Raw genomic sequence first — 27,782 nt, forward strand, 5'->3', positions numbered from 1 at the left:
ATGTAATGGGGAATTGGTTACATATGTAATGGGGAATTGGTTACATATGTAATGGGGAATTGGTTACATATGTAATGGGGAATTGGTTACATATGTAATGGGGAATTGGTTACATATGTAATGGGGAATTGGTTACATATGTAATGGGGAATTGGTTACATATGTAATGGGGAATTGGTTACATATGTAATGGGGAATTGGTTACATATGTAATGGGGAATTGGTTACATATGTAATGGGGAATTGATCAACATAACCGATCAAAGGGAAAACAATTCACAAAATGAAACAATGAACGTGGTAGAATTGGTGGTAGACAGCAGATTCATTCTGGAGAGCAGAGTGCCTTCTGGAGAAAGATGCCCATAGACGACTGGCCACCCCTCATAGCCTGGTTCCTCTCTAGGTTTCTTCCTATGTTCCTGCCTGTCTAGGGAGTTTTTCCTAGCCACCGTGCTTCTACATCTGCATTGCTTGCTGTTTGGGGTTTCAGGCTGGGTTTCTGTGTAGCACTTTGTAACATCGGCTGATGAAAAAATGACTTTATATATACATTTGATTGGTTGATTGATATCTTCACAACACAACCCTCCCCTTCTTCCTGCCTCAACAATTGAAATGATACTCAAAACACATATTTTAGAAGCTTTTCACTGACAGCCACAACTCAAAAATCAGCTAGGCCTATTGCCATGCGCGCTGCCCAAAGTGCTGGCTTCCCAAATAGGCCCATGCACTTGTGATTTGAAACAATCCACAGCTATTTTTTAAAGGAAGCTAATGGTCATCTGTGGCTGAGTCAAGCTCTTTGGTAAAGCATTTTCAATTATTTTATTTAGACAGGAGTAATGATATAATTTTGACAAAACATCAATTTACTTTAGGGGAAGCCAGCATCTGAACAGTGCACTGTGCACCCACCAACTTTCCTTTCTAATTTGCAAGAGGCTGAAATCAGAGATCTGTCTCCATCCTATCAATGCGAGTCATTGTCCCAAAGGCTCGATTGCAGGTGACAAGCTTAGGTCTACATATTATTAGCCCTCTCACTTCGCCTCTTCCTCTCTGCTGAAACTAGCGCGCAGAACTGTGCTCCTGTGTCTTAACATACGTAGCCCATGTATCTGATGCTGTCTGGTCAGAAAAAGTATGAGTAGTAGTCTCAGCACCACACTCCCTCAAAACTAAACCCAGTTGCATGATTCCCCCAGAGAGCTTGCGAGAGACTCCCTATGATTGGCCAATGAATAATTCAGGAACAGTGCTTCCACCTTAAAGGAATAATCCACTCAAAAAAATATTTTAAAAAATGCATTAGTCCGCTATTGATACAGTCCCAAAGTGTTTTGCATGTCAGCAGTCAAGCAATCAAGGGATTTTCATTATCACGATGATGTGGCAAGTTACAATGTGCTTTTTGAAAGTCCCATATCTTGAAAACTTGATTGCTCACATGCAAAACATTTTGGGACTGTATCAACAGTGGACTACAAATACCAACATTTTTGTGGATTATTCCTTTAATGCAGTGCACACCCAGCATGGTGCCAAAGGTCAATTTGGTCCCTCTATTTCTGTTTTTGTTCTATTGTTATTGCACAGCAAAAATGGAATTGACGTGACCTCACAGTGATTGCCATGCAAAATGGCCAAATATGGCGCCAAATGGAATGTTTGAACCCTGTCTAAAGTCCAAACGTTAGCTACACTGCACGTGGCCAACCCACAGGTATTATTATGATCACATAGAGAGAGGCAACTACTGCTACAGCATGCCAGTGTTTAAATGTGTACATACCAGCATTGGAAACCCAGTTCTGATTGTCTGGGCGTGTTGCAGACTTTAGGCCTACATAAATCAACGAGAAATCCAGCCGTAAACCGAACCTGTATGATCCCAAATATGCTGTGTTTACCCTCCTACACGGCAGGTCAAGTTTCAAAGTTTCCCTCTCCGGGATACGTGAAACACAACAAATATTGACTGGGGCCAAGCGTCTATCAGCACTCGGTGGATTTTTAACCCTTATTTTTGGGATCTCTCTGCTGCCTCTTGGGTCCCGGCTGAAGGACTATATCTGGGAGTGTTAAACCTCAGGCAACACATACAGGCCTGGAACCATGAGACGCCTGGCTCTCCTCCTAGGCCTGCTGGCCCTACACCAGACCCACTGCTTTGAGTTTGTGGTCGAGGGCGAGTGGGAGACGGAAACGGTGAGTTCATATTTTTCAATATTAACTGTTATACGATAACGAGATTGTTTTATAGATGTGTCTTAATTGCCTTAATGCTGATGGTCCCCAGGAAGAGTAGCTGCAGCTAATGGGGAGCCCTAAAAATACAAATACAAATGTGTGTAGAAACAGCCTTCTCTCTGTCAAATGTGTTTTTTGATAACGTTCCTTTAACAGAACTATATTTTATGCGACGTTCATGTGACTGATTAATGCACAACTTTTATTCTCTGTTTTACAAACGGCTCTTTTGTTCTACCAGTCATTAGAGAAACAACATGGACGATTTAAGGTGAGATGAAACTCTTCTTTTCTTTTTTCCCAAACAATTTGTCTGAATTAATGTTATGTAATGTCATAGTTTGCTATTCACAATCCTTAATAATCTTCTTATATTCAATATGACATTGATTCAATAATGCAACATATTATGAGGGAAATGATCCTGTCTTGAGGTGGGTTTTTGTTTTTGCCCAGTTACAGAAATAGAATACCAAAAACATGTAAAAAAGCAAGCAGTCTGCTTCATTGACCTCTGAACTATTGATAAAGGGGTTATGGAGAGGTCAATGGATTGAACCCAATGACAGTCCTATAAGGCTTACTGACAATTCAGAATTTTTATTTAGAATGTGTATAGAATTGTTATGCCATGACCACCTACCTATAGTTACTGTTACGTATGAAACATTTCTCTCTGAGGGCAGTTATGGGACAGTACAGATACTCCTGCATCCACATTGCTTGCTATTTTGGGTTTTAGAATGGGTTTCTGTAAAGCACTTTGTGACAACTGCTGATGTAAAAATAGATTTATAAAATACATTAGCTTGATTGATTGGTACAGAGCTGATTGTTTCTGTGTGTTTCCAGAGGGCGATATTGACCAGTGAGGAGCAGGAAGACTTTGAGGTAGGTTTCTCTCTCTGGTCTCTGCTTGATGTTCGACCCCTCTGTCCACTGTGGCAGAGTTTAGTCCTCTTATCTACTAATCAATGGTCCTGTTTGAAGAGAATCCGCTGACAGACAGGTTATTGACTTCACTCTGCAGTTGCTACATCCATTTAACGTTTCTGTGGTAAAATGTGTCTCTTTCTTTCTCAGAATTCTCAGCCTGTTATACACTGAGTATACCAAACCTTAAGAACACCTTCCTAATATTGAGTTGCCCTTTTACCCTCAGAACAGACTCAATTCCTTGTGGCATGGACTCTACAAGGTGTCGAAAGCATTCCACAGGGATGTTGGCCCATGTTGACTCCAATGGTTCCCACGGTGGTGTGTCAATTTGCCTGGATGTCCTTTGGGTGGTGGACCATTCTTGATACACACAGGAAACTGTTGAGTTTTAAAAACCCAGCAGCGTTGCAGTTCTTGACACAAACCGCTGCGCCTGGCATCTACTACCATACTCTGTTCAAAGGCACTTAAATATTTTGCTTTGCCCGTTCACCCTCTGAATGGCACACACACACAATCCATATCTCCATTGTCTCAAGGCTTAGAAATCCTTTAACCTGGTCTCCTCCCCTTCATCTACACTGATTGAAATGTATTTAACAAGTAACATCAATAAGGATTTCACCTGGATTCACCTGGTCAGTCTGTGTCATGGAAAGAGCAGGTGTTCTTAAGGTTATTTATACTCAGTGTATAAGTAGATACTCCAAAGAAACATGTTTCCTATTCATTTTTCAGTCAGATATTCAGATTTGTAGATGGGAAAAAGAAGTGTCCCTAAACCACTTGTTTTATGTGGTTTAGATGTAAAGCTGTAGAGAGCTTGACTCACAGTTCCTATGCAACGACACTTGTCCCTAGTCGATGACATCACAGCCAAAGTCAGTCTCACGTTCTCCACCTCCCTATGTAGGCCATCCGGGGTGATGACATCACGGTTAAGAGCTACAAGGTGGAGAGCCGCATCACGTCGCGGTTCTGCCACACCACGGTCAAGAGCTCTGTGGTCAACTCTGGTCCAAATGCCCAGAGCATTGGCTTCAACGTCCAGATCCCCAAACGAGCCTTCATCACCAACTTCACCATGTGAGCAACCGTCTCAATCAGAATAAAAAGCACAATCTCAAATTTCAATCACAATCACACTGAAATACAATCCTCGACTTAATGGACAGAGCTGTGGACTATGTTGTGTGCTGTTTTTAGGAATGTGAATGGGATCATGTTTGTGGGCTCAGTGAAGGAGAAGACTGTGGCTAGGAACCTCTACGCTCAGGCTAGAGCCAGAGGGAAGGCTGCAGGCCTCGTCAGGTACGGTACAGCCCACAGTGCACCATGGCCATAGTATTTAGTGTAGCTATACTGAAGAATGACATCTTGGACAATACAGGGAAATGGGTTCCCACCCATTTTTTGACCTATGAAATCTATGCCATTCATAATGGTCTATGCTGTGTGTAACAAACATTGTTGTTGCATAAGACCTTTCTAGTGTCCTGTGACTGACTTTAGAGCTGGTAATCCTACACCACAGGGCTAACTCCCAGGACATGGAGACCTTTAAGACAGAGGTCCACGTGCCTCCCGGCAGTAAGATAGAGTTTGAGTTGCACTACCAGGAAATGATGCAGAGGAAGCTGGGCTTCTATGAACACTCACTATACCTGCAGCCTGGACGCCTGGTGCCCCAGTTCCAGGTGAGAGAGCTTACCTGTGTGTGTGTGTGTGTGTGTGTGTGTGTGTGTGTGTGTGTGTGTGTGTGTGTGTGTGTGTGTGTGTGTGTGTGTGTGTGTGTGTGTGTGTGTGTGTGTGTGTGTGTGTGTGTGTGTGTGTGTGTGTGTGTGTGTGTGTGTGTGTGTGTGTGTGTGCGTTCCTGTGTGTGGTATTTAACGACTGTATTTGATAGGTCAGTGCCTCTGTGTCAGTATATTTTGGGCCTTCTCCCTGTCTCTCTGCAGGTGGATGTGTATATCTATGAGCCCAACGGCATCGCCTCTGTGGAGACACCGAACACCTTGGGAGAGCATTTCAGCGGCATGGCCAAACTCACCTCCTCGAAGGACAAGGCACACGTGGTGTTCAAGCCCTCGCTCCAGCAGCAGAGGAAGTGCGAGAACTGCACCACCAGCGCTATCGATGGCATCTTTACCGTCAAATACGACGTCCTGAGAGACAGCAATGCCGGGGAACTACATGTGGGTACACACACTGACAGAAACAAATGTAGTAACACAGTCTTTGTGTCACTTTACTTTGTAACAGAAATGTAAGACAGGAAGTATTGGTCACTGTTATTTCAATGTTTCTCCTAGGTTTCTGATGGGCATTTTGTGCATTTCTTCGCCCCGGCCAATCTCTCCCCCCTCCCGAAAAACATTGTGTTCGTCATTGACGTCAGTGGATCTATGTGGGGAGTCAAGATGAAGCAGGTGTGTGACGTAACCATAGAAAAACTCACAGGGGTCAATCTGTGCCCCATCAGTCGTACATCTTCTCTTCTCTCACAACCGGCAGAGCCTGCCTGACAAATGCAACACCGCCCTCGTGTGGGTATTCTGTGAAACTGCACTGAAATGACTGTCCAATCTCATTTATGACTTTATCGCTCTCTCTCTTGCTCGATAACTCTCTCTCTCTCTCAGACTGTGGAGGCTATGCAGACCATATTGGATGACCTGACATTGGATGACTACTTCAGCATAGTTGACTTCAACCACAACGTGCGCTGCTGGAGTGAGGAGCTGGTTCCAGGAAGCACCATACAGGTGGCTGAGGCCAAGAAATACATCCAGAACATCAAACCCAACGGAGGTGAGAGAGAAGGGAGGGATGAAAGAAAGAGAGCGACAGAGAAAGAGAGAGATGTGGAGGATTATAAGGAAGTAGAAGGTTGCATGGATTTAAGTAATGGGGAGAGACAGAGGAAAGAGGACGAGAGGACAGAGTGGTAGATAACGAAAGGTTGTCTGGATGTGTATCTGATTGGCTCTCACTGCCCTTTGACCCGATCCAGGCACCAATATCAACGAGGCATTGATGAGGGCGGTGCAGATGCTGGTGAAGGCGTCCAATCAGGGCATGATCGACCCACGCTCCGTCTCCATGATCATGCTGGTGTCTGATGGAGACCCCACTGTCGGTGAGACATCACACTGCTGCTGATCCCAAAACTGACACGGACTGACTTTTCATCACCCACCTCATACCACTTCACCCCCCTTCATTTTCCCCCTCACGCCCCATCTAATAACCTCTAGTGGTGTACTGCCCTTCATACTGTTATGCTACCGTCATCCACCATCTCTCCCTCTCTCTGTAGGAGAGATCAAGCTCAGCGCCATCCAGAAGAATGTGAAGAAGGTCATGAGGGAGGAGTTCTCTCTCTTCTCATTGGGCATCGGCTTCGATGTCGACTACGACTTCCTGGAACGCATCGCCATGGAGAATAGGGGCGTGGCCCAGAGGATCTACACCAGCCACGACGCCTCAGATCAGATACGGGTACGACAGACCTCTGTCCCTAAAACTCCCATTCATTCTTCTCTCCCTAATCCTGCATATAGTTGCATCACTACTCCTCCTCCTTCCCTTCCCTCTGTTCATCCCCTTTGTATGACTACCTCTCCTCTGAATTCTCCTCCTATTCTTGTGTAAACACTCTATCTTCACTGCCTCTCTCACCACCATCTCTGACCTCCCTCCTCCGTTCTCCCCTCCAGCGGTTCTACAGCCAGGTCTCGTCTCCCCTCCTGAGGAAGATCACGGTTCAGTTCCCAGAGGACTCTGTCTCTGACGTCACCCAGAACCACTTTGACAAGTACTTCAGTGGCTCAGAGCTGGTGGTGGCTGGGAAGGTGCTGCCCTCTGAGTCCACTACTCTTAACAGCTTCACCACCGCATTCGCTGTGAGTCATACATACACATGCACGCATGCACACTCATACACACAGTGGTGGAAAATGTACCCAAAAGTCATACTCGTACTGAGCTAAAGGGTAGAGCTGCCGCTTTCAAGGTGCGGGACTCTAACACGGAAGCTTACAAGTAATCCCGCTATGCCCTGCGACGAACCATCAAACAGGCAAAGCATCAATACAGGACTAAGATTGAATCGTACTACACCGGCTCCGACGCTCGTCGGATGTGGCAGGGCTTAAAACTATTACAGACTACAAAGGGAAGCACAGCCGCGAGCTGCCCAGTGACACGAGCCTACCAGACGAGCTAAATCACTTCTATGTTCACTTCGAGGCAAGCAACACTGAGGCATGCATGAGAGCATCAGCTGTTCCGGACGACTGTGTGATCACGCTCTCCGTAGCCAACGTGAGTAAGACCTTTAAACAGGTCAACATACACAAGGCTGCGGGGCCAGAAGGATTACCAGGACGGGTGCTCCGGGCATGTACTGACCAACTGGCAGGTGTTTTCAATTACATTTTCAACATGTCCCTGATTGAGTCTGTAATACCAACATGCTTCAAGCAGACCACCATAGTCCCTGTGCCCAAGAACACAAAGGCAACCTGCCTAAATGACTACAGACCCGTTGCACTCACGTCCGTAGCCATGAAGTGCTTTGAAAGGCTGGTAATGGCTCACATCAACACCATTATCCCAGAAACCCTAGACCCACTCCAATTTGCATACCGCCCAAACAGATCCATAGATGATGCAATCTCTATTGCGCTCCACACTGCCCTTTCCCACCTGGACAAAAGGAACACCTATGTGAGAATGCTGTACCCTCAAAGCTCATCACCAAGCTATGGATCCTGGGACTAAACACCTCCCTATGCAATTGGATCCTGGACTTCCTGACAGGCCACCCCCAGGTGGTGAGGGTAGGTAGCAACACATCTGCCACGCTGATCCTCAACACTGGAGCTCCCCAGGGGTGCGTGCTCAGTCCCCTCCTGTACTCCCTGTTCACCCACGATTGCATGGCCAGGCACAACTCCAACACCATCATTAAGTTTGCTGACGACACAACAGTGGTAGGCCTGATCACCGACAACGACGAGACAGCCTGTAGGGAGGAGGTCAGAGACCTGGCCAGGTGGTGCCAGAATAACAACCCCTCAATGTCACCAAAACAAAGGAGATTATTGTGGACTACAGGAAAAGGAGCACCAAGCACGTCCCCGTTCTCATTGACGGTGCTGTAGTGGAGCAGGTTGAGAGCTTCAAATTCCTTGGTGTCCGCATCACCAACAAACTAGAATGGTCCAAACACACCAAGACAGTCGTGAAGAGGGCACAACAAAGCCTATTCCCCCTCAGGAAAGTAAAAGGATTTGGCATGGGTTCTGAGATCTTCAAAAGGTTCTACAGCTGCAACATCGAGAGCATCCTGACCGGTTGCATCACTGCCTGGTACGGCAATTGCTCGGCCTCCGACCGCAAGGCACTTCAGAGGGTAGTGCGTACGGCTCAGTACATCACTGGGGCAAAGCTGCCTGCCATCCAGGACCTCTACACCAGGCGGTGTCAGAGGAAGGCCCTAAAAATGGTCAAAGACCCCAGCCACCCCAGTCATAGACTGTTCTCTCTACTACCGCATGGCAAGCGGTACCGGAATGCCAAGTCTAGGACAAAAAGGCTTCTCAACAGTTTTTACCCCCAAGCCATAAGACTCCTGAACAGGTAACCAAATGGTTACCCGGACTATCTGCATTGTGTCCCACCACCCGCCAACCCCTCTTTTTACGCTTCTGCTACTCTCTGTTCATCACATATGCATAGTCACTTTAACGATACCTACATGTACATACTACCTCAATAAGCCTGACTAACAGGTTTGTGTATACAGCCTTGCTACTCTTTTTTCAAATGTCTTTTTACTGTTGTTTTATTTCTTTACTTTCCACACACACACACACACACACACACACACACACACACACACACACACACACACACACACACACACACACACACACACACACACACACACACACACACACACACACACACACACACACACACACACACACACACACACATACCTTAGCCTGTAAGTAAGCATTTCACTTTAAGGTCTACACCTGTTTTATGGGCGGGATGGCAGGGTAGCCTAGTGGTTAGAGCGTTGGACTAGTAACCGGAAGGTTGCAAGTTCAAACCCCCGAGCTGACAAAGTACAAATCTGTTGTTCTGCCCCTGAACCCACTGTTCATAGGCTGTCATTGAAAATAAGAATTTGTTCTTAATTAACTGACTTGCCTAGTTAAATAAATGTCAAAAATAAAGAAATACAGCGCACGTGACAAACTTTGATTTGATACCTTAATAGAAAATGACTCGAGGTAAAGTGAGTCACCCAGTAAAATACTACTGGAGTAAAAGTATTTGGTTTTAAATATACTTAAGTATCAAAAGTAAAAGGAAATGTATAAATCATTTGAAATTGCTTATATAAACCAAACCAGATAGCCACACTCCAACAATCAGACATAATTAACAAACAAACATTTTTGTTTAGTGAGTCCAGATAAGACGCAGTAAGGATGACCAAGGATGTTCTCTTGATAAGTGGGGGAATTTTTAATTTTCCTGTCCTGCAAAGCATTCAAAATGTAAAAAGTACTTTTTGGTGTCAGGGAAAATGTATGGAGTAAAAAGTACATACTATTATTTAGGAACATAGTGAAGTAAATGTAAAAGTTGTTAAAAATATAAATAGTAAAGTAAAGTACAGATACCGCAAAAAACCTACTTAAGTAGTACTTTCAAAAGGTTTTACTTAAGTACTTTACACCACTGCATACACACACATATGCACAGGTACACACACTCACCTGTGTCCTACCCTCTCTCTGTCCCACTCTTCTTCCCAGGATCGTCTGGACCTGTCCCTACAGACTGAAGCAGACTACCTGGAGCTAGACGCTGCGCTGGCCCAGCAGCAGCATGCCTTCACTGGCTTCGCCAGACAGATGTGGGCCTACATCACTGTCAACCAGCTACTGGCCGAGAGGTGAGAGAGAGGGACAAAGGGAGAGAGAGAGAGTTAAACACATCGTTATTTTCAATCTAAGGAGTGAATAAAAAGATTGTGCTATAAATAGCCAGCACTTTGACACAGACTATAGAGCATGAATAAACATACAGAGTAATGTTTTGTGAATGTTATATCCCTGTTCCCTGCAGGTCCCTGGCCCCCACTGCTGGTAAGAAGAGGAAGATCACCCAGAGGATCCTGACCCTGGCTGTGGAGCACCAGTTTGTCACGCCCCTCACTGCCCTACTGGTGGAGAGTGAGGAGGCCAAGGAGAGGCTGCTCGCTGACTCCCCTAGGGACCCCAAACAGGGCTGCTGTGCAGGTGCCTGATCAAAATCACCTGAGTCCCCCCTTCTTGGGGCTTGTAAATGTACATGAGTACAAGAGAGTGAATGAAGCTATCCCAAACTCGCTGTGTGTGTGTGTGTGTGTGTGTGTGTATGTAGGAGGATCTGGTATGGTTGGTCCCAGACAAAGGACTCCAGTGCAGATGGTTCACAGCATCCCCCTCTGGGTCCAGATGACCACCCCTGCCCCCCCTAGCCACGCCGAGAGGCCCCTACCAGATCACATCACCATAGGTGACCATAACACACACACACACCTCTATACACATCTGTGCTACAGTATAATACTTCTCTACCTCTCCATATCACCATACGTAATAATTCACACAGAGCTATACACTGTGTTTTAAAGGGGCAGTGTGGACAAAAACGTGAATATCCTGTGTTTTATATTTCCACACTATGAGGTTGGAATAATGCTGTCCAATTGTGAATATTATGATAATGCACTGTTAGTGAAAGAGCTGTTTGAAAAGTCTGCCTGAAATTTCAGCTGGTTTTGCTGGGTGGGGTTTTTGGACTGCCTGGTGACATCACCAGGCGATATAAGTTAATAGACCAATAACAAAGAGAGTTTGCACTCCTCTCTGCCTATAACAGCTAGTTTTCAGGTTACACATCCCTCCCTTTAGGCTCCTCCAATTAGGCCCCTCTCTCAGACCACTCCCAGACAGTCCTAGCTAAATTCTTGCTTGAGAAATTGCATTTTGCTAAAAAGTTTTTTTTTTAAACTTCAGTGTTGTAATGCAAAGATTCTAGAAAAGTGCATAGCACTTAGAATTGAAAAGTTATTGTCGGATATTATTCATCCTAATCAGACAGGTTTATGGACAATACATTGGAGATAATATAAGACAAGTACTGGAAACTGGAAACAATAAAACACTACGAAAGATCTGGGAAACCATGCCCGCTATTCATACCTGACTTTGAAAAGGCTTTTAACAAAGTACGACTGGAATTTATATATAAATGCCTGGAATATTTCAATTTTCAACCCTAGGTGTAAAATAGTCAATAATGTCTAATTCTCAGAAAGTTTTAAGCTGTCAAGAGGAGTAAAACAATGGCCATCGAAATGTTAGATATTAAAATCAGATCCAACAATAATATCAAGGGCCTAGAAATCCAGGGCTTAAAAACAAAGGTGTCCTTGTACACTGATAATTCATGTTTTCTTTTAAATCCACAGTTTGGATCCCTCCACAGCCTAATAGATGATCTAGATACTTTTTTTAACCTCTCTGGATTACAACCAAATGATGATGTGTACCATATTATGCATTGGATCACAAAAAAAGACAACTTTTACATTAGCGTGTAGTTTACCAATAAAATGGTCTGATGGTGAAGTGTACATACTTGGTATTCATATCCCGAAAAAAAGCAATGATCTCGTTACAATGCATTTTAATAGAAAGTTAGCAAAATAGATAAGATCTTGATACTGTGGAACCTGTCTATTGTCTATTGTGGAAAAATCACCCTCATTAACTCTAGTCATATCCCAGTTTACCTATTTGCTTATGGCCTTGACTACTGTTTACATAGCAACTTGTTTTTAAAGTTATATGGACAAAGAATATTCCATTTTATTTGGAACGGCAAGCCAGACCAAATTAAATGGGCCTATTTATATAAATAATATGAATTCGGAGGACAATAATGATTAAATATTAGACCTCTCAATAAAGGCTTCAGTCATTCATAAGTTGTACTTAAATCCAAACTGGTTCTCTATCAGATTAGTAAGGATGTCTTACCTCATGTTCAAGAATGGCCTTTTTCCCTCACTTTCAGTCATTTGGAAATTAAATAATCTCCAAAATATCGCTATTTTTAAAACAAGCAATAGAAAGTTGGGTTGCAATTTCAGAAAAGACAGAACAAATATTACGGTTAAATTCAAATATACTAATTGATAAAACATGTTTTTTTTGGAAAGAATGTTTAAAAAAGGTATAATCTTTGTAAATGATATCCTAAATAGGACTGGTGGAGTTATGTCACACATGCAGCTAACAAAAATATGTGGAAATGTCTGCTGTGCTCAAAATTACAACCAAATAATTACAGCATTACCACAAAAATGGTAGAGGCTAGTGGCAGGGGGAGGAAATAAGGAACTTGTCTGTCGGCCCTGCATTAAAGACCAAAATTGGCTAAAGAAAATTGTGATAAATAAAAAAGTATACCAGTTTCATTTTAGGACCCAAAAAATGACAGCTGTGCCATGTAGATTTGCAAAATAGTTGGGAAGAGATTTTCGATGTATTGATTCCATGGCACATGGTTTATGAACTGATACAGAAAACAACACTGGATTCAAAATGCAGAGTTTTTCAATTTAAATAGAATGTTATACATATGGGGGATACAACTATCCCAGTAGTGCAGATTTTGCTGCAAAGAGACAGAATCATTAGATATTTTGTTTTGGTTCTGTCCATATGTAACTATTTTTGTTTCTTTTTGACCATTTTAATTGAAAACAATCACAGTAAGTTACTTAATTGTTCCCAGAAATCATTTCAAATTGAGATAAAAACAGCTGCATTGGGCCATCAATATCACCTACCTCCCTACCTGGCAATTTTGCAGTGGGTAATACTCTCATGTCCATTATGTCACCATAGTAACGGTTGTCTGTCTGTGTGTTTTCTGTGTGACAGTGGAGAACGACCCTCACTTCATCATCCACCTGCCTAAAAACAACATGGACGTCTGCTTCAACATCGACTCAGAGCCTGGACACATCCTCAATCTGGTGTCAGACCCCGGTGCAGGTATGTGTGTGTGTGGTTGCAAAAATGTGTGTGTCTGTGCTTGTGTCCTCTTAACTCTATCCTCCACCCTCGTTGTCCTCTAGGTGTGGTGGTGAATGGCCAGCTGGTTGGCTCTAAGAGGGTGGAGGAGAAGGAGAAGGTGAACACGTACTTTGGCACCATATCAGTGTTCTACCAGCCTGACGGCATCAGGGTGTCAGTCACCACCGACCGTATCGACCTGACTGACGGCAGGAACAACCACTCCTTCACCTGGGGAGCCACGGCCGACATCACCCAGGACAGGTAGGAACATGCACGCCCGCACACATAGACACACACGAACCGCTGGTCAGGCACCATCAGCCTGTTTTACTGTGGTAAGGTAAAAAAGTACATTTCAAAAGTACACGGTTTCCTGTTTGAACCACATGCTATGATCCCTGTGTGTTTCAGGGTGAAGGTTTCCATAGTGAAGGACTCCAAGGTGATGGTGACGGTGGATGACAAGATCACTGTGATGGTGCTGCTACATCGTGTGTGGAAGAAACACCCAACCCACGTGGACTTCCTGGGCCTCTATATCCCCAACAACAACCAGTACTCCTCTCAGGCCCACGGCCTTATAGGTAGGTCACCAAGAATACAATAATGCTATAAGCTAATTACATGAGTTGACATATAGTGACAAGATACCCTACATCACCCTTATAGTGAATCCTGCATCAGTATCCCTATATTCAATTACAGCCTACTTCACTAGGTTTCACTGACCTATGTGTGTGTGTGTTTGTAGGTCAGTTTGGCCAGGAGCCAGAGGTGAGGGTGTTTAACCTGCACCAGGGAGCTGACCCTCTGAAGAAGGAGGCCACCATGGAGGTGAAGGGCAACAAGCTGGTCGTCACCAGGTAAGAACACACACTCTCTTATGCACATCCCTGCTGCCAGGTAAACCACACACACCACTATAGGAATAACATCAGCATGTCACACATACTCAAGTCAGTAAACTTCATCTCTGTTGAGGCAATCCTTCCACCATATCACAGTGGGACACAGTGCATGTGAGTGCTAACACGACGAGGCTTGTAGACGAGGTTGTAACTATTCCACGTGTGTGACAGGGGCTGGCAGAAGGACTACAGGCGGGATAAGAAACGTGGATCTGACGTCTTCTGCTGGTTCATCCACAACAGTGGCAAAGGCTTCATCGATGGCCATTACGCCAACTACATCGTCCCGCGACTCGACAGCTTCCTGCCGCTCCCGCTCTGAGCGACCAATCGCAAGGCACACAGGGGTACCATGTAACCCAGGCAGCAAGAGACAGGGCATAGTTATAATGGATATCCTAGTCCACAGGTACAGGAGACACACATATGGAGCCAATTTGACTAGACACATATGTGTTATTACCTGTTTTCATATCACAGCTCTGTCTGACAACTCTCTCTCTTTACAACAGGTTATAAAAAAGCAGTATCAGTATGTATAGCTGTGTGAATGTTTCTTTATTTTCATGAAGACTACACTGTCGGCTTTGAACTTTATGGACACACACACACAGACGTCTTAACCAGAACATTCCAATGACTGTTGTATTTCTCAGACCTCATCTTACATGGCAAAATACAAATGTTTTTCAATCAATACATAGGTCAATTGTGTTGTACTTCATTCAATAAGTAATATTACAACATTAAAATGTATTCGTAGAGAACCATTTAATAACAATACAAAATAAAAATACAACCCCCCCCCAATCATTACTCAGCTAACTCAGGAAGTGATACCTCCATAGAAAATGCATTCTGGGATATTTACAGAGGGTAACTCTGACACAGTAGAGTCTCTCAGCTGATGGGCCTCTCAGTGGAAGGGTAGGGGCTCTTGGGTTACGCTGTCATGTAACGGAAGTCATGATAGATCAGGCCATTTTGGAGAAATCCTCGTAGGCGATCCCGTCCACCCTCCTCCCTTTCATCCGACCCTGAGGAAGAAAAACACACCCTTGTATGAGAAAATAAGAACCATTCATATCATCCCAAAGCAGTTGCCACACCAAACGTCTATTCCATCACCAAACGTTAGAAACTGATGCATGACGAGAGCCATTTTGTGCCTGGTCCTTACCGAGTCAAGTGTGAGGGTGGCACTGAACTTTCTCTCGTCTATGGAGTCCAGTAGGGCCTCTGTGTCTCTGTACACACCATTCAGAACCAGGACCCGTTTACCTGTGGGACAGATGAGTTAGACTTGATTATTCGATTTGGTAATATAACAGGCCAGATTACAGATATCAAGTCAAATGTACAGTTTGAAAATGATCAATTTCCTGTGGACGTGTGTAACCATGGCGAGAACTAGGTTACCTGGTGCAGGGATGACCGTCTCCAGGTGACTCTGGTCTAGTTTCAGTTTGTCCCCTGAGTCAATCATCTTCACTACGGCCGTGTATTTATCCTGCACCTCCTACAACACACAACAACTGTTAGCCTAAATACAGTGCCTTGCGAAAGTATTCGGCCCCCTTGAACTTTGCAACCTTTTGCCACATTTCAGGCTTCAAACATAAAGATATAAAACTGTATTTTTTTGTGAAGAATCAACAACAAGTGGGAGACAATCATGAAGTGGAACGACATTTATTGGATATTTCAAACTTTTTTAACAAATCAAAAACTGAAAAATTGGGCGTGCAAAATTATTCAGCCCCTTTACTTTCAGTGCAGCAAACTCTCTCCAGTTTGCTGTTCAGTGAGGATCTCCGAATGATCCAATGTTGACCTAAATGACTAATGATGATAAATACAATCCACCTGTGTGTAATCAAGTCTCCGTATAAATGCACCTGCACTGTGATAGTCTCAGAGGTCCGAGATACTGTTGTGAAGAAGTTTAAAGCCGGATTTGGATACAAAAAGATTTCCCAAGCTTTGAACATCCCAAGGAGCACTGTGCAAGCGATAATATTGAAATGGAAGGAGTATCAGACCACTGCAAATCTACCAAGACCTGCCCGTCCCTCTAAACTTTCAGCTCATACAAGGAGAAGACTGATCAGAGATGCAGCCAAGAGGCCCATGATCACTCTGGATGAACTGCAGAGATCTACAGCTGAGGTGGGAGACTCTGCCCATAGGACAACAATCAGTCGTATATTGCACAAATCTGGCCTTTATGGAAGAGTGGCAAGAAGAAAGCCATTTCTTAAAGGTATCCATAAAAAGTGTTGTTTAAAGTTGTTTAAAGTTTGCCACAAGCCACCTGGGAGACACACCAAACATGTGGAAGAAGGTGCTCTGGTCAGATGAAACCAAAATTGAACTTTTTGGCAACAATGCAAAATGTTATGTTTGGCGTAAAAGCAACACAGCTCATCACCCTGAACACACCATCCCCACTGTCAAACATGGTGGTGGCAGCATCATGGTTTGGGCCTGCTTTTCTTCAGCAGGGACAGGGAAGATGGTTAAAATTGATGGGAAGATGGATGGAAAACAAAGTATTAACTTAAGGGGGCTGAATAATTTTGCACGCCCAATCTTTCAGTTTTTGATTTGTTTTTGATTTGTTAAAAAAGTTTGAAATATCCAATAAATGTCGTTCCACTTCATGATTGTCTCCCACTTGTTGTTGATTCTTCACAAAAAAATACAGTTTTATATCTTTATGTTTGAAGCCTGAAATGTGGCAAAAGGTCGCAAAGTTCAAGGGGGCCGAATACTTTCGCAAGGCACTGTACATACAGTTGAAGTCAGAAGATTACATACACTTAGGTTGGCGTCATTACAATTAGTTTTTCAACCACAGTTTTGGCAAGTCGGTTAGAACATCTACTTTGTGCATGACACAAGTCATTTTTCAAACAATTGTTTACAGACATGTTATTTCACTGTATCACAATTCCAGTGGGTCAGAAGTTTACATACACTAAGTTGACACAAAGTGTGCCTTTAAAAAGCTTGGGAAATTCCAGAAAATGGTGGCATGACTTTAGAAGCTTCTTTTAGGCTAATTGACATCATTTCAGTCAATTGGAGGTTTACCTGTGGATGTATTTCAAGGCCTACCTTCAAACTCAGTGCTTCTTTGCTTGACATCATGGGAAAATCAAAAGAAATCAGCCAAGACCTCAGAATCTTTTTTGGTAGGCCTCCACAAGTCTGATTCATCCTTGGGAGGAATTTCCAAAACGCCTGAAGGTACCACGTTCATCTGTACAAACAATAGTACGCAGGTATAAACACCATGGGACCACGCAGCCGTCATACCGCTCAGGAAGGAGACGCATTCTGTCTCCTAGACATGAACGTACTTTGGTGCGAAAAGTGCAAATCAATCCCAGAACAACAGCAAAGGACCCTGTGAAGATGCTGGAGGAAACCGGTACAAAAGTATCTATATCCACAGTAAAACGAGTCCTACATCAACATAACCTGAAAGGCCGCTCAGCAAGGAAGAAGCCACTACTCTAAAACTGCCATAAAAAAGCCAGACTACGGTTTGCAACTGCACATGGGGACAAAGATTGTACTTCTTGGAGAAATGTCCTCTGGTCTGATGAAACAAAAATAGAACTGTTTGGCCATAATGACCATCGTTATGTTTGGAGGAAAAAGGGGGAGACTTGCAAGCCGTAGAACACCATCCCAACCATGAAGCACGGGGGTGGCAGCATCATGTTGTGGGGGTGCTTTGCTGCAGGAGGAACTGGTGCACTTCACAAAATAGATGGCATCACGAGGAAAGAAAATGATGTGGATATATTTAAGCAGCATCTCAAGACATCAGCTTGGCCGTTAAAGCTTGGCCGCAAATGGGTCTTCCAAATGGACTATGACCCCAAGCATACTTCCAAAGTTGTGGCAAAATGGCTTGAGGACAACAAAGTCAAGGTATTGGAGTGGCCACTACAAAGCCCTGACCTCAATCCCATAGAGAATTTGTGGGCAGAACTGAAAAAGCATGTGTGAGCAAGGAGCTCTACAAACCCGACTCAGTTACACCAGGTCTTTCAGGAGGAATGGGCCATAATTCACCCAACATACTGTGGGAAGCTTGTGGAAGGCTACGCGAAACGGTTGACCCAAGTTAAACAATTTAAAGGCAATGCTACCAAAACTAATTGATTGTATGTAAACTTCTGACCCACTAGGAATGTGATGAAAGAAATAAAAGCTGAAAAAAATAATTCTCTCTACTATTATTCTGACATCTCACATTCTTAACTGACATTCTTAACTGATCCTAACTGACCTAAGACAGGGATTTGTTACTAGGATTAAATGTCAGGAATTGTGAAAAACTGAGTTGAAATGTATTTGGCTAAGGTGTATGTAAACTTCCAACTTCAACTGTATGATATTCTTCTATTGACTATAAACCTCTTATAAGCTACTTAGAACACAAAACTGGCCCAATCACCCACCATGTGTGAAACTAATGTGTTACCTTGACGACTCCTTTCTTCTTGTGGTATTTCTCCCCCAGTCTCTTGGTAACAACTTTGATTACGATGCCGGGGTGCAGCCAGTGGTCCGCTCTCACAGACCTCTTCTTCTGCTCCTCCATCTGAACACAACACAGCTCACAAAGGGTTACATGCGCACGTGTTTAACACAGAGTTAACTTGACAGTGCATCAAGTCAGAGCTGAGAGGGAGAACTGGAAACACTACCGTACCTCCATGATCTCATCCAGGGCCGACTTCTTCTTCTTCTCTTTGGCTTCTGAGGTGGAGGGCGCATCTTTCCTTTTCCCTGATCCTGCTGCCTTCAGGGCACTGGGACCCAGGGCCACACTAAGGGGAAAAGGTAGACACAGTGTTAATCAGAGTGAAATCCCCACAGTCATTTACTTTTGCGGTTTTGCATTGCTATTGATGACGGTGAGTCATTCTTACTGAGATCCAGGTTACTGTACCTGGCTTTAGATGGGCCATCCGCAGAGGAACAGGAGCCCTTGGCCAGATTGAAGGTAACTGAAATATAATCAAAAATATAACCAGTGAGAGAAGAGCGGGCATAACGGTGTAATCAGCATAATTCCTGACCAAACGCATCATGAGCTATCTATATAAAAAATAAAAATAAAATACTTTTCTCTTCTTCACTTTCTCGCTTCAACTCAGTGAAAACTGGTGCTTCCTGAAAAAAAAGAGGGACAGATTGTTATGATTCCATGACATGTCATAGGTAAACAGTATCTTTGCTGAACAGCAGGGATGTGAATTCTGTCGGAGATTACATCTCTGAGCTGTGTGTGCGTGAGAATGATGTATGGTGTGTGTAGGCGCCTGAGCTGAGCCAGAGGGCAGACTGACCACTATCTGATTAGGAGAGGAATTTATGCTTTTTGTCCCCTCAATTTTGAAATCTCATTCACCTACTTATTAATTTGTCATTTTTTGCTAGTAAAATGTCAATATTTCTCTTTAGTAATTAGCTGAAATAGCAAATGAATATAACACAGCTTTGGATTTCACCCCCGTCTCAAAATGGAATGGTTGTGAACATTTGGAACATTACACAGGTGAGCTACCTCTTCTCCCGCTCCGACCACAGGCCTACATTGCAGCTTGCAAAATGTTTATGAAATTACAACTTTAACCTGTTCATGTAAAAATGACAAAATAAATAGTTTTGGCGGTCAGTGCTTTAAGGTGAACCTGGCAATCGAAAAGCCCCAATCAGAAGTTAGATGTGCAATCAGAAAGATGAGAGTTGTGTCCACTCCGGTAGCCTATACAACTCGAATAAAACAATTTCCTACAGTGGTAACAATGACTCAACAAATTATATTGGTTGTCACCCAACTAATAAAGCCTAAGATTCAGAATTGCGAAAGACATTTTACAAGCATTTGAATGCTGATTGTGCCGCACAGATATACGAATATTAGATCAGAGATAGGCTCTCGTTGGTGAGAGCTGCTCTGTGCACAGTTGTTTTTTTTAAACTAGGCAAGTCAGTTAAGAACACATTCTTATTTACAATGACGGCCTAGGAACAGTGTGTTAACTGCCTTGTTCAGGGGCAGAACGACAGATGTCAGACCTTGTCAGCTTGGGGATTCGATTTAGCAACCTTTGGGTTACTGGCCCAACGCTCTAACCACTAGGCTACCTGCCACCCTGTTATCTGACTTGGAGATCAATGACTGTCATATGAATTGACATGCTTAGTTAGATAGGCTACTGAAGGAAAGGACACATACATTCAGTCACAAAAGATTAGAGGTCTTTTTTAAAAAACGCCAGTGAACTGGGGGTTTGTATAATTAAAAAATTGATTTTATGATACACTGTATCTTAAACATTTGTACCGGGTGCCGATGCGTATCAGTGAATCATTCCATCCTTGGTAAACAGAACCCTTGGCCAGTCCCTGCTCAGCAGACACCCGAGTATAATATGACCTCCTAGTCAGAGGAGGGCAGTAGTGGTACTCTCTCACCTCTGGCTCCCTGCCTCCTTGGCCCCGGCGGACCTGCTCCTCTATGAACTTGGCACTGCGCTCCTGGTCATCAAGGTCCTGCTTCTTCTTCTTCTCCAGCTCCTCCTGCCTCCGGATGGTCTCTGGGTCGCGGTCGATGTACTGAATGTACCAGCCTTTGGGTGTCTCGTCCACCTTACAGAAACCTGGGAGAAGTCATCAGGCACAGCAATGTCAGGGATCAGACAGACACAGACAAACACACATAACTTCTGTTCTAAGGGGTATGAGCGTGACAGTACCCTCTTTCCCCAGCCACTTGGTGAATTCAGTGAGAGTCTCCCACTGGGTGGAGTTCATATGGACATGCTCTCGGTCATTGATGTACTCGTTATAGACAATGTTGTTTTGCACTCGCTTGGTTCCTGGAGGGGGGAGAGAGCGAGAGAGAGATTCAGTCAGGTTGAAGTTTGTCTTACAGTCTCTTCATAAGTAGCTAGTGTAATATTGCATGCACTTATAATATATAGTTTCAGAACAAATCAAATCTTACCAAAGCGTCTTCTGATCAGCTCAATAAAGTCATTCTTGAACTCCCTTGGTGAGAGGAAGAGTGGAGAGAGGAGAAAGCAAATAAATCCACTGGTGGAACACCTCCCCTGACTCATCATCACACCATTATTGACAAGTCATTTTAACATTTTTTTGGAGACAGTGTTATAGAACACGACATACCAACAGCCAGACCTAAGTAAATGCAGATGGACTCACTGTGAGAAGTTGTCCATGATCTTGTTGGGGTCCTCCGAGGCCAGCAGCAGCTGTCTCTGGTGGGACTCGGACATGCAGTGGCATTTGAAGCCATTCTATGGGCGGAAAGGGAAAGCTAGTTCAACCTAAACTGGCTCTTGTCCCGGGCGTTACCGTTAGTGTGTAGAACCTAACTTCTGACATCCCTGATCGAAATCTAACGTTACTTTCCTGAGGACAATACAGTCTATCTAGCTCGCTAACTTACATGGTTAATTTACATTCTGTCCCAACGAGTTGGTCGTTTAGGAACGCTTGCAACATTTGGCTTGCACCTACTAGCAAATATTCCAAACGCTACGCTACATGACGTTAGATAGCTAACTTAGCTAGCCATCTTTCTTACCTCGTCTCGACATTGTTTCTGGCACATTTGACAATACCATCGCAATTTTTGAAGACCTTTTGCTTTGATCCTATTCCCGATCGCCTTTGGGCTTAGAAAACCCTCTTTCCCCATGTCAAATAATAATCGTCTACATATAAATTATTTAAATTCGAAATAAGCCTCGAACACGTTTAAACGTTGTTATGCACTTCTCCTTCCTCCTAAAAATCTGCCGCTTCCGTGGGTATTTCGTCATCATTTTACGTGTACTTTGAAGTAACGCGAGGTTTGTTTTTCCGTCCACATCCTGCCATTTACTTGCGCTTGCGCAGTCCTGCGAGTCTGACCTTCATCGAAGTAATTATGTTCGCCAGGACCAGCGCGTTGGTGTTCCTCCCACAATGGTAACGTTTTATTAGCAAAATTACGTATATTTCAAAACATGATTTTGAGCATTGTGCTGTCGTACACATATAGGACAAATATGTACACCGTATGCGTTGACGAGCCATGTGAAACATTGCAAGGGCGCGCTAACCCGCAGGCCGCAGATGGTGTGTGGTGCAGAGTGAATGGTCAGGTTCAGCCGGTGCGGTGGCTAAACTGACATTAGCTTGCTAACCATGTCATTGAAGTGTGTGACAACTAACTAACGTTGATTAAATGGTCCTTTTAGTAATTCGTACGATGCCAGATGTTTTCAGAACAGCGTTCAGTTCTTGTCAAATTCACTGTCCCTCCCACTAACTAAGTTAGCATGCATTCTCTGGATAAACCTAACATGCAAACTATTATCTGGTGACATGGACTCTAGTTTAACGTTAACTAACTGATTGCTAGTATAGTTGTACAAACAACATTCATTCGCTTATAGGTAGCTAGCTATTTGTATTGGTTTTATAAACCCTGAATTGAGGATGTCCACGTTATGTCGCGAACTTGCAATGATAATGTTCTAACTTACCTGCTAATTCTGTTTGTTTTGTAGTGGGCAGGTCAGGAACATGGCTACCTTGAAGGACAGTAAGTGTTTACCTTGCCATCTCTTTAACTACTCTATGCTACATAACATTCACCCTTGAGCTTCCTCTTTTTAAGTCTTATGCACAAGTGAAACTTTTGAATCATGATGATATTGTAGTTGTACGTCTCAATGTTATTGAACCTCAAATGTTTAATCAGTCCGTGGCATCCATCTTTCCCATTCTAGTCACCATCCGTTTGAAGTCCATCAAGAACATCCAAAAGATCACCAAGTCCATGAAGATGGTGGCCGCTGCTAAGTATGCCCGCGCTGAGAGGCAGCTGAAGCCCGCCCGCGTCTATGGAAATGGTGCTGTGGGTATGTCATTGCTAACTCTGCATGTTCTCTCTTTCAGATATATATTTATATAATATATATATATATATATATATATAACACACACACACACATACTAAAGTCTAAGGGAATGGATGGTTTCTATGTGAAGTTCATCACTGTCTGTTATTATGGTTCTCTATTAGGACCATAGTGAGAAGGTAGAGTAGGAGTGCTGATCTAGGATCAGTTTAGCCTTTTCTATCATAATGAATAAGATTACATGGACAGAGGGGACCTGATCCTAAATTAGCCCTGGTACTGAGGCGCTTCTTGAATACCATCCCTGTACTGTCACGGTCGTTTCACACACATTTATTGGAAATGTTTTTCTGGTGTTTGCCAATGGCATTCAACAAACCTGTTGACGGTCCCTCTTCTCTTGCCTGTGTGTCCTCCAGCCCTGTACGAGAAGGCTGAGATCAAGGCCCCGGAGGGAGTGGCCAACAAGCACCTCCTGATCGGTGTGTCGTCTGACCGTGGTCTCTGTGGCGCCGTCCATTCCAATGTGGCCAAGGCCATCAAGGCCAAGATTGCTACCCTCACCGGCGAGGGCAAGGAGGTGATGGTAGTCAATGTGGGGGACAAGCTGAGGAACATCCTGCAAAGGTACAGAATGATAATTAAGAAATACAGCCACTTTACTGTATGATGCCCACAGCAACAGGTCCAGTCTAGTGGTTTCCTTTGGAATTTAGTTTATTACCATGACAAGTGTTTCCTCCCTCCCTCCTCGCAACCCAGGACACATAGCAATTACCTGCTGCTCAGCTGCAAAGAGGTGGGCCGCAAGCCCCCCACCTTTACTGATGCTTCCATCGTCGCCACAGAGCTGCTCAACATGGGCTACGAGTTTGACCAGGGTGCTGTAATCTACAACAGATTCAGGTATGGATAGACTCCTTCCACAGCCACATTTCAGTGTCTTGTCTCCTCCAAATGGTTTCTTAATTGAGCCACTATAAGGAGATAACTGTTTGAATGGGAAGATTCACGTCAAGTCTAGTCCCATCCTTATCCTTCAAACTACATAGCCAATTATCAGAACAAGTCTTGAATGGATGTTATTTTCCCCCCTCATTCAGGTCTGTGATCTCCTACAAGACTGACGAGAAGCCCATCTTCTCCATTGATACCGTTGCTAATTCAGGTACAACACCATTGGTTTGAAGGTCGCTTTAATTCTTTAATCTAAGTTGTTGGGGGGGGCTGACGAATGGAGTTGTTTTAAGGTGGTCATACTATGGATCATTTAGCTATTTAGCTAAAGAATATATATAAATAATATAGATTTTGGCCTTGATTATTAACACCCATGGAAATGCATTGAATAACACATTCATACATGGCAAAAAGGACAGTCAAAAATAAATCATAAGCGACAAGGTTTTGAAGTAGGAAATATCAACAAAAAAACTTGTAGGGGGGTAGGCACAACTACCTCTTGTACTTCCATTTGTTTTTTAAAACTAGTACCGGTTACCTTCAGATGAATCCCATGACACTTGTGGGGGTCATAGAGCAAAACGGGTTCGTGAGAATATCCTTTCAGCAGTGGGGGTCCTATTAGTTTGTTGCCTAATCAGTTCAGACGCTACCAAACAGAAGTTGGCACATCGACAGTACTGACTTCATGTGAGTCTCCTGACATTTGTTGGGGGGGTTGAGGAAAAGGAAGACACCTGTGTTTGTGAGAGTCCCCTTTCCAGAGTGCTCATAATAGTTTTGTAGGCCAAACCGTTTGGACGCTACAGACGTTTTCGTGAGAATAACAATTTTCGGGATGTCTCATGTTCTGCCACCTTTCACTGCAAATGTGGAAGTGCTACATCGGTGGATTGAGACACATCCAATGCAACAAAAAAAACATATCTCTTAAACTGACGGATTTTGATGGGGATGTTTTTGGTAAATTAGGTTGACGCACCAGTCCATCAATCGATTAGGGGGATAAAAATCGACCGACTGCTTTAAGATGTATGCCCCACAAAATGGCCGACTGATATCATACGTCTTCTTTTTCCACTTCTGTAACAGAGAACATGGGCATCTATGATGACATTGATGCTGACGTGCTGAGGAACTACCAGGAGTTTGCCCTGGTCAACATCATCTACTTTGGTCTGAAGGAGTCCACAACCAGCGAGCAGAGTGCCAGGATGACTGCTATGGACAGCGCCAGCAAGAACGCCTGTGAGCATCTTCCTCCTCCCCAGCCTCTATAACAACTGGCTTATTGCTCATCTTCCTCACTTGTCTTTTAAATCAAATCAAATGTATTTATATAGCCCTTCTTACATCAGCTGATATCTCAAAGTGCTGTACAGAAACCCAGCCTAAAACCCCAAACAGCAAGCAATGCCAGGCTATGTGGGGTGGCCAGTCCTCTTCTGGCTGTGCCGGGTGGAGATTATAACAGAACATGGCCAAGATGTTCAAATGTTCATAAAGGACCAGCATGGTCAAATAATAATAATCACAGTAGTTGTCGGGGGTGCAACAAGTAAGCACCTCAGGAGTAAATGTCAGTTGGCTTTTCATAGCCGATCATTAAGAGTATCTCTTCCGCTCCTGCTGTCTCTAGAGAGTTGAAAACAGCAGGTCTGGGACAGGTAGCACGCCCAGTGAACAGGTCAGGGTTCCATAGCCGCAGGCAGAACAGTTGAAACTGGAGCAGCAGCACGGCCAGGTGCCGGATAAGACGGCCGCATAAGACAGGAGAAGTACTCCAGATATAACAGACTGACCCTAGCCCCCCGACACATAAACTACTGCAGCATAAATACTGGAGGCTGAGACAGGAGTGGTCAGGAGACACTGTGGCCCCATCCGATGATACCCCCGGACAGGGCCAAACAGGAAGGATATAACCCCACCCACTTTGCCAAAGCACAGCCCCCACACCACTAGAGGGATATCTTCAACCACCAACTTACCATCCTGAGACAAGGCAGAGTATAGCCCACAAAGATCTCCGCCACGGCACAACCCAAGGGGGACAGATCAAGTCGTAGTCTTCCTGTCTGCCTCATAGCACACAAAGTAGCTGTAGTCCTTTGTGATTATCTTCCTCAGTCTCCCTCTACTACTTGATTGACCTAGTGTAATGCTTCTAGGGTTGCCATTGATATTACAATATCAGCTAATCTGGTTGCCAGGTCTGTGTGCCTGCACTTTGATGGCTTTGTTCTCTGATACATATCAACCCTGGCTCTGTTCTGTCCCCTTCAGCTGAAATGATTGATAAGCTGACCCTCACCTTCAACCGTACCAGGCAGGCTGTCATCACCAAGGAGCTCATTGAGATCATCTCTGGAGCTGCTGCCCTGTGAGTACTGTTCACAATGTCAGCTTCTTTCTGCCCATCTCACTCTTTCTCTGTTTCACTCTTTGTCCCTCTCTGTTTCACTCTCTCCCTTGGTGTTTGATCTGTCCCTCAGTAATGTTTTTTCCCCACACACAAAACAACCCCACTCATTCTTAACCTTGATTAGCTACCTACATCTTTGAAAATATCCCCAATTTGACTCCTTGCATGAGCCCACCCATTCTTTGTCATGAAACATTGAGTTATTTTTAAGTTTGTTCACTAACCATTATTTTGTCACCCTTATTACTCCACTCCAACCCCTCATGTTGGTATCAGGACCTAAATCATGTGATCGTAGGTAAAAGTCTCTAGGATACACTCACTGGACACAGAAAGGAAGAAAACCATCCCACTGTAGTCTAAGATAGAATAGCTCCCTCTAGGGCCTAATGTGTTCGATCATGTATCCTGTGTTTTGTTAAAAGCTGATTAAAAAGCCTGTTATTCCCTCACATTTACTGTGATATTTTGGTTGGGTATTTTGATTTCATCCCGTTTTTCTGAATGCGTGTTCTCTGTGGTTTCAGATAAATGGACGAGGTCCTCCTGCCATCCATCGCCAGTGGTTCTGGAATACATGCTTCTAAATACTTCAAACGGCCGTCGTCGAGAGTTTATGAACATTTGTGCTTCTATTTGTAAAATATATGGGGGAAAAATAAACCTCTTACAGAGAAACATGTTCCCTTCAGATGTCCTCCTAGTTCCACTCACAATAAATCCTACTTGTGACCATGAAAAAGATGAGTGTTGAGATGTTTGAACATAAACCTAGGCTACATTTTGACATTGCTGTTTTGTTTTCCTTCTGCCTGAACAATGGAAATGCACTTCCAAATATAGGTTATAGTCTATGGCAGGTATTCCCGAACTGGGGTAGCCAAATAAAAATACATTTCAAATAAAAACATGTTTAAAAAAGAATTCCCCCTCATTTCAAACAGTCCATTTATACATTTGGGAGATTTTTTTTCTTCTCTCGCCTGAGTAGCCTCGTTTCACTGCCAAAAATAAAATTAAACCATCTAGTCTTCAGTGAAATAACAATGTCAAACAATTAACATCCAATTACATTAACCGTTACTCTCGCAGGAATTTCACTATGTTGCCAAACGTATCTGCTGCTCTTTCCATTTGCTCGAAAATGGATAAATAAAGTTAGAGACAC

At 43.8% G+C, this 27,782-nt stretch overlaps 3 protein-coding genes across 5 annotated transcripts; 2 read left to right on the top strand and 1 right to left on the bottom strand.

Moving 5' to 3' along the window:
- The first annotated feature begins 1,793 nt into the window (after positions 1-1,793).
- LOC112216940 (inter-alpha-trypsin inhibitor heavy chain H2) lies at positions 1,794-14,802 on the top strand. The gene is made up of 20 exons (XM_024377100.2): positions 1,794-2,214; positions 2,498-2,527; positions 3,109-3,147; positions 4,109-4,281; positions 4,402-4,506; positions 4,730-4,892; positions 5,154-5,390; positions 5,508-5,624; positions 5,838-6,006; positions 6,209-6,334; positions 6,515-6,696; positions 6,915-7,100; positions 10,035-10,174; positions 10,348-10,520; positions 10,645-10,779; positions 13,218-13,331; positions 13,415-13,616; positions 13,767-13,939; positions 14,107-14,218; positions 14,435-14,802. Exons 1-20 carry the CDS (start codon positions 2,122-2,124, stop codon positions 14,583-14,585), a joined length of 2,820 nt encoding a protein of 939 aa, XP_024232868.2. The 5' UTR covers positions 1,794-2,121; the 3' UTR covers positions 14,586-14,802.
- LOC112216941 (DNA/RNA-binding protein KIN17) lies at positions 14,801-22,129 on the bottom strand. The gene is made up of 12 exons (XM_024377102.2): positions 21,903-22,129; positions 21,518-21,612; positions 21,300-21,343; positions 21,049-21,171; positions 20,768-20,952; positions 19,411-19,459; positions 19,236-19,293; positions 18,996-19,113; positions 18,765-18,884; positions 15,683-15,782; positions 15,444-15,544; positions 14,801-15,300 (listed from the first exon to the last, which is right to left on the bottom strand). Exons 1-12 carry the CDS (start codon positions 22,014-22,016, stop codon positions 15,238-15,240), a joined length of 1,170 nt encoding a protein of 389 aa, XP_024232870.2. The 5' UTR covers positions 22,017-22,129; the 3' UTR covers positions 14,801-15,237.
- A 30-nt stretch (positions 22,130-22,159) lies between these two features.
- On the top strand, positions 22,160-27,401 carry LOC112216942 (ATP synthase subunit gamma, mitochondrial-like). 3 transcript variants are annotated; one of them, XM_042300272.1, is made up of 10 exons: positions 22,160-22,288; positions 22,873-22,907; positions 23,095-23,226; positions 23,646-23,853; positions 23,989-24,132; positions 24,330-24,394; positions 25,282-25,437; positions 26,476-26,572; positions 26,891-26,912; positions 27,142-27,401. In XM_042300272.1, exons 1-9 carry the CDS (start codon positions 22,248-22,250, stop codon positions 26,895-26,897), a joined length of 885 nt encoding a protein of 294 aa, XP_042156206.1. In that variant the 5' UTR covers positions 22,160-22,247; the 3' UTR covers positions 26,898-26,912; positions 27,142-27,401. The 3 variants fall into 3 exon arrangements, with proteins under 3 accessions (XP_042156206.1, XP_042156207.1, XP_042156208.1); XM_042300273.1 differs by lacking the exon at positions 26,891-26,912; XM_042300274.1 differs by lacking the exons at positions 26,891-26,912; positions 27,142-27,401 and having other exon boundaries at positions 26,476-26,576.
- The last annotated feature ends 381 nt before the right edge of the window (positions 27,402-27,782 follow it).

This window comes from Oncorhynchus tshawytscha, linkage group LG17 (genome assembly GCF_018296145.1).
Source record: "Oncorhynchus tshawytscha isolate Ot180627B linkage group LG17, Otsh_v2.0, whole genome shotgun sequence".
NCBI classification, from domain to species: Eukaryota; Metazoa; Chordata; class Actinopteri; order Salmoniformes; family Salmonidae; genus Oncorhynchus; species Oncorhynchus tshawytscha.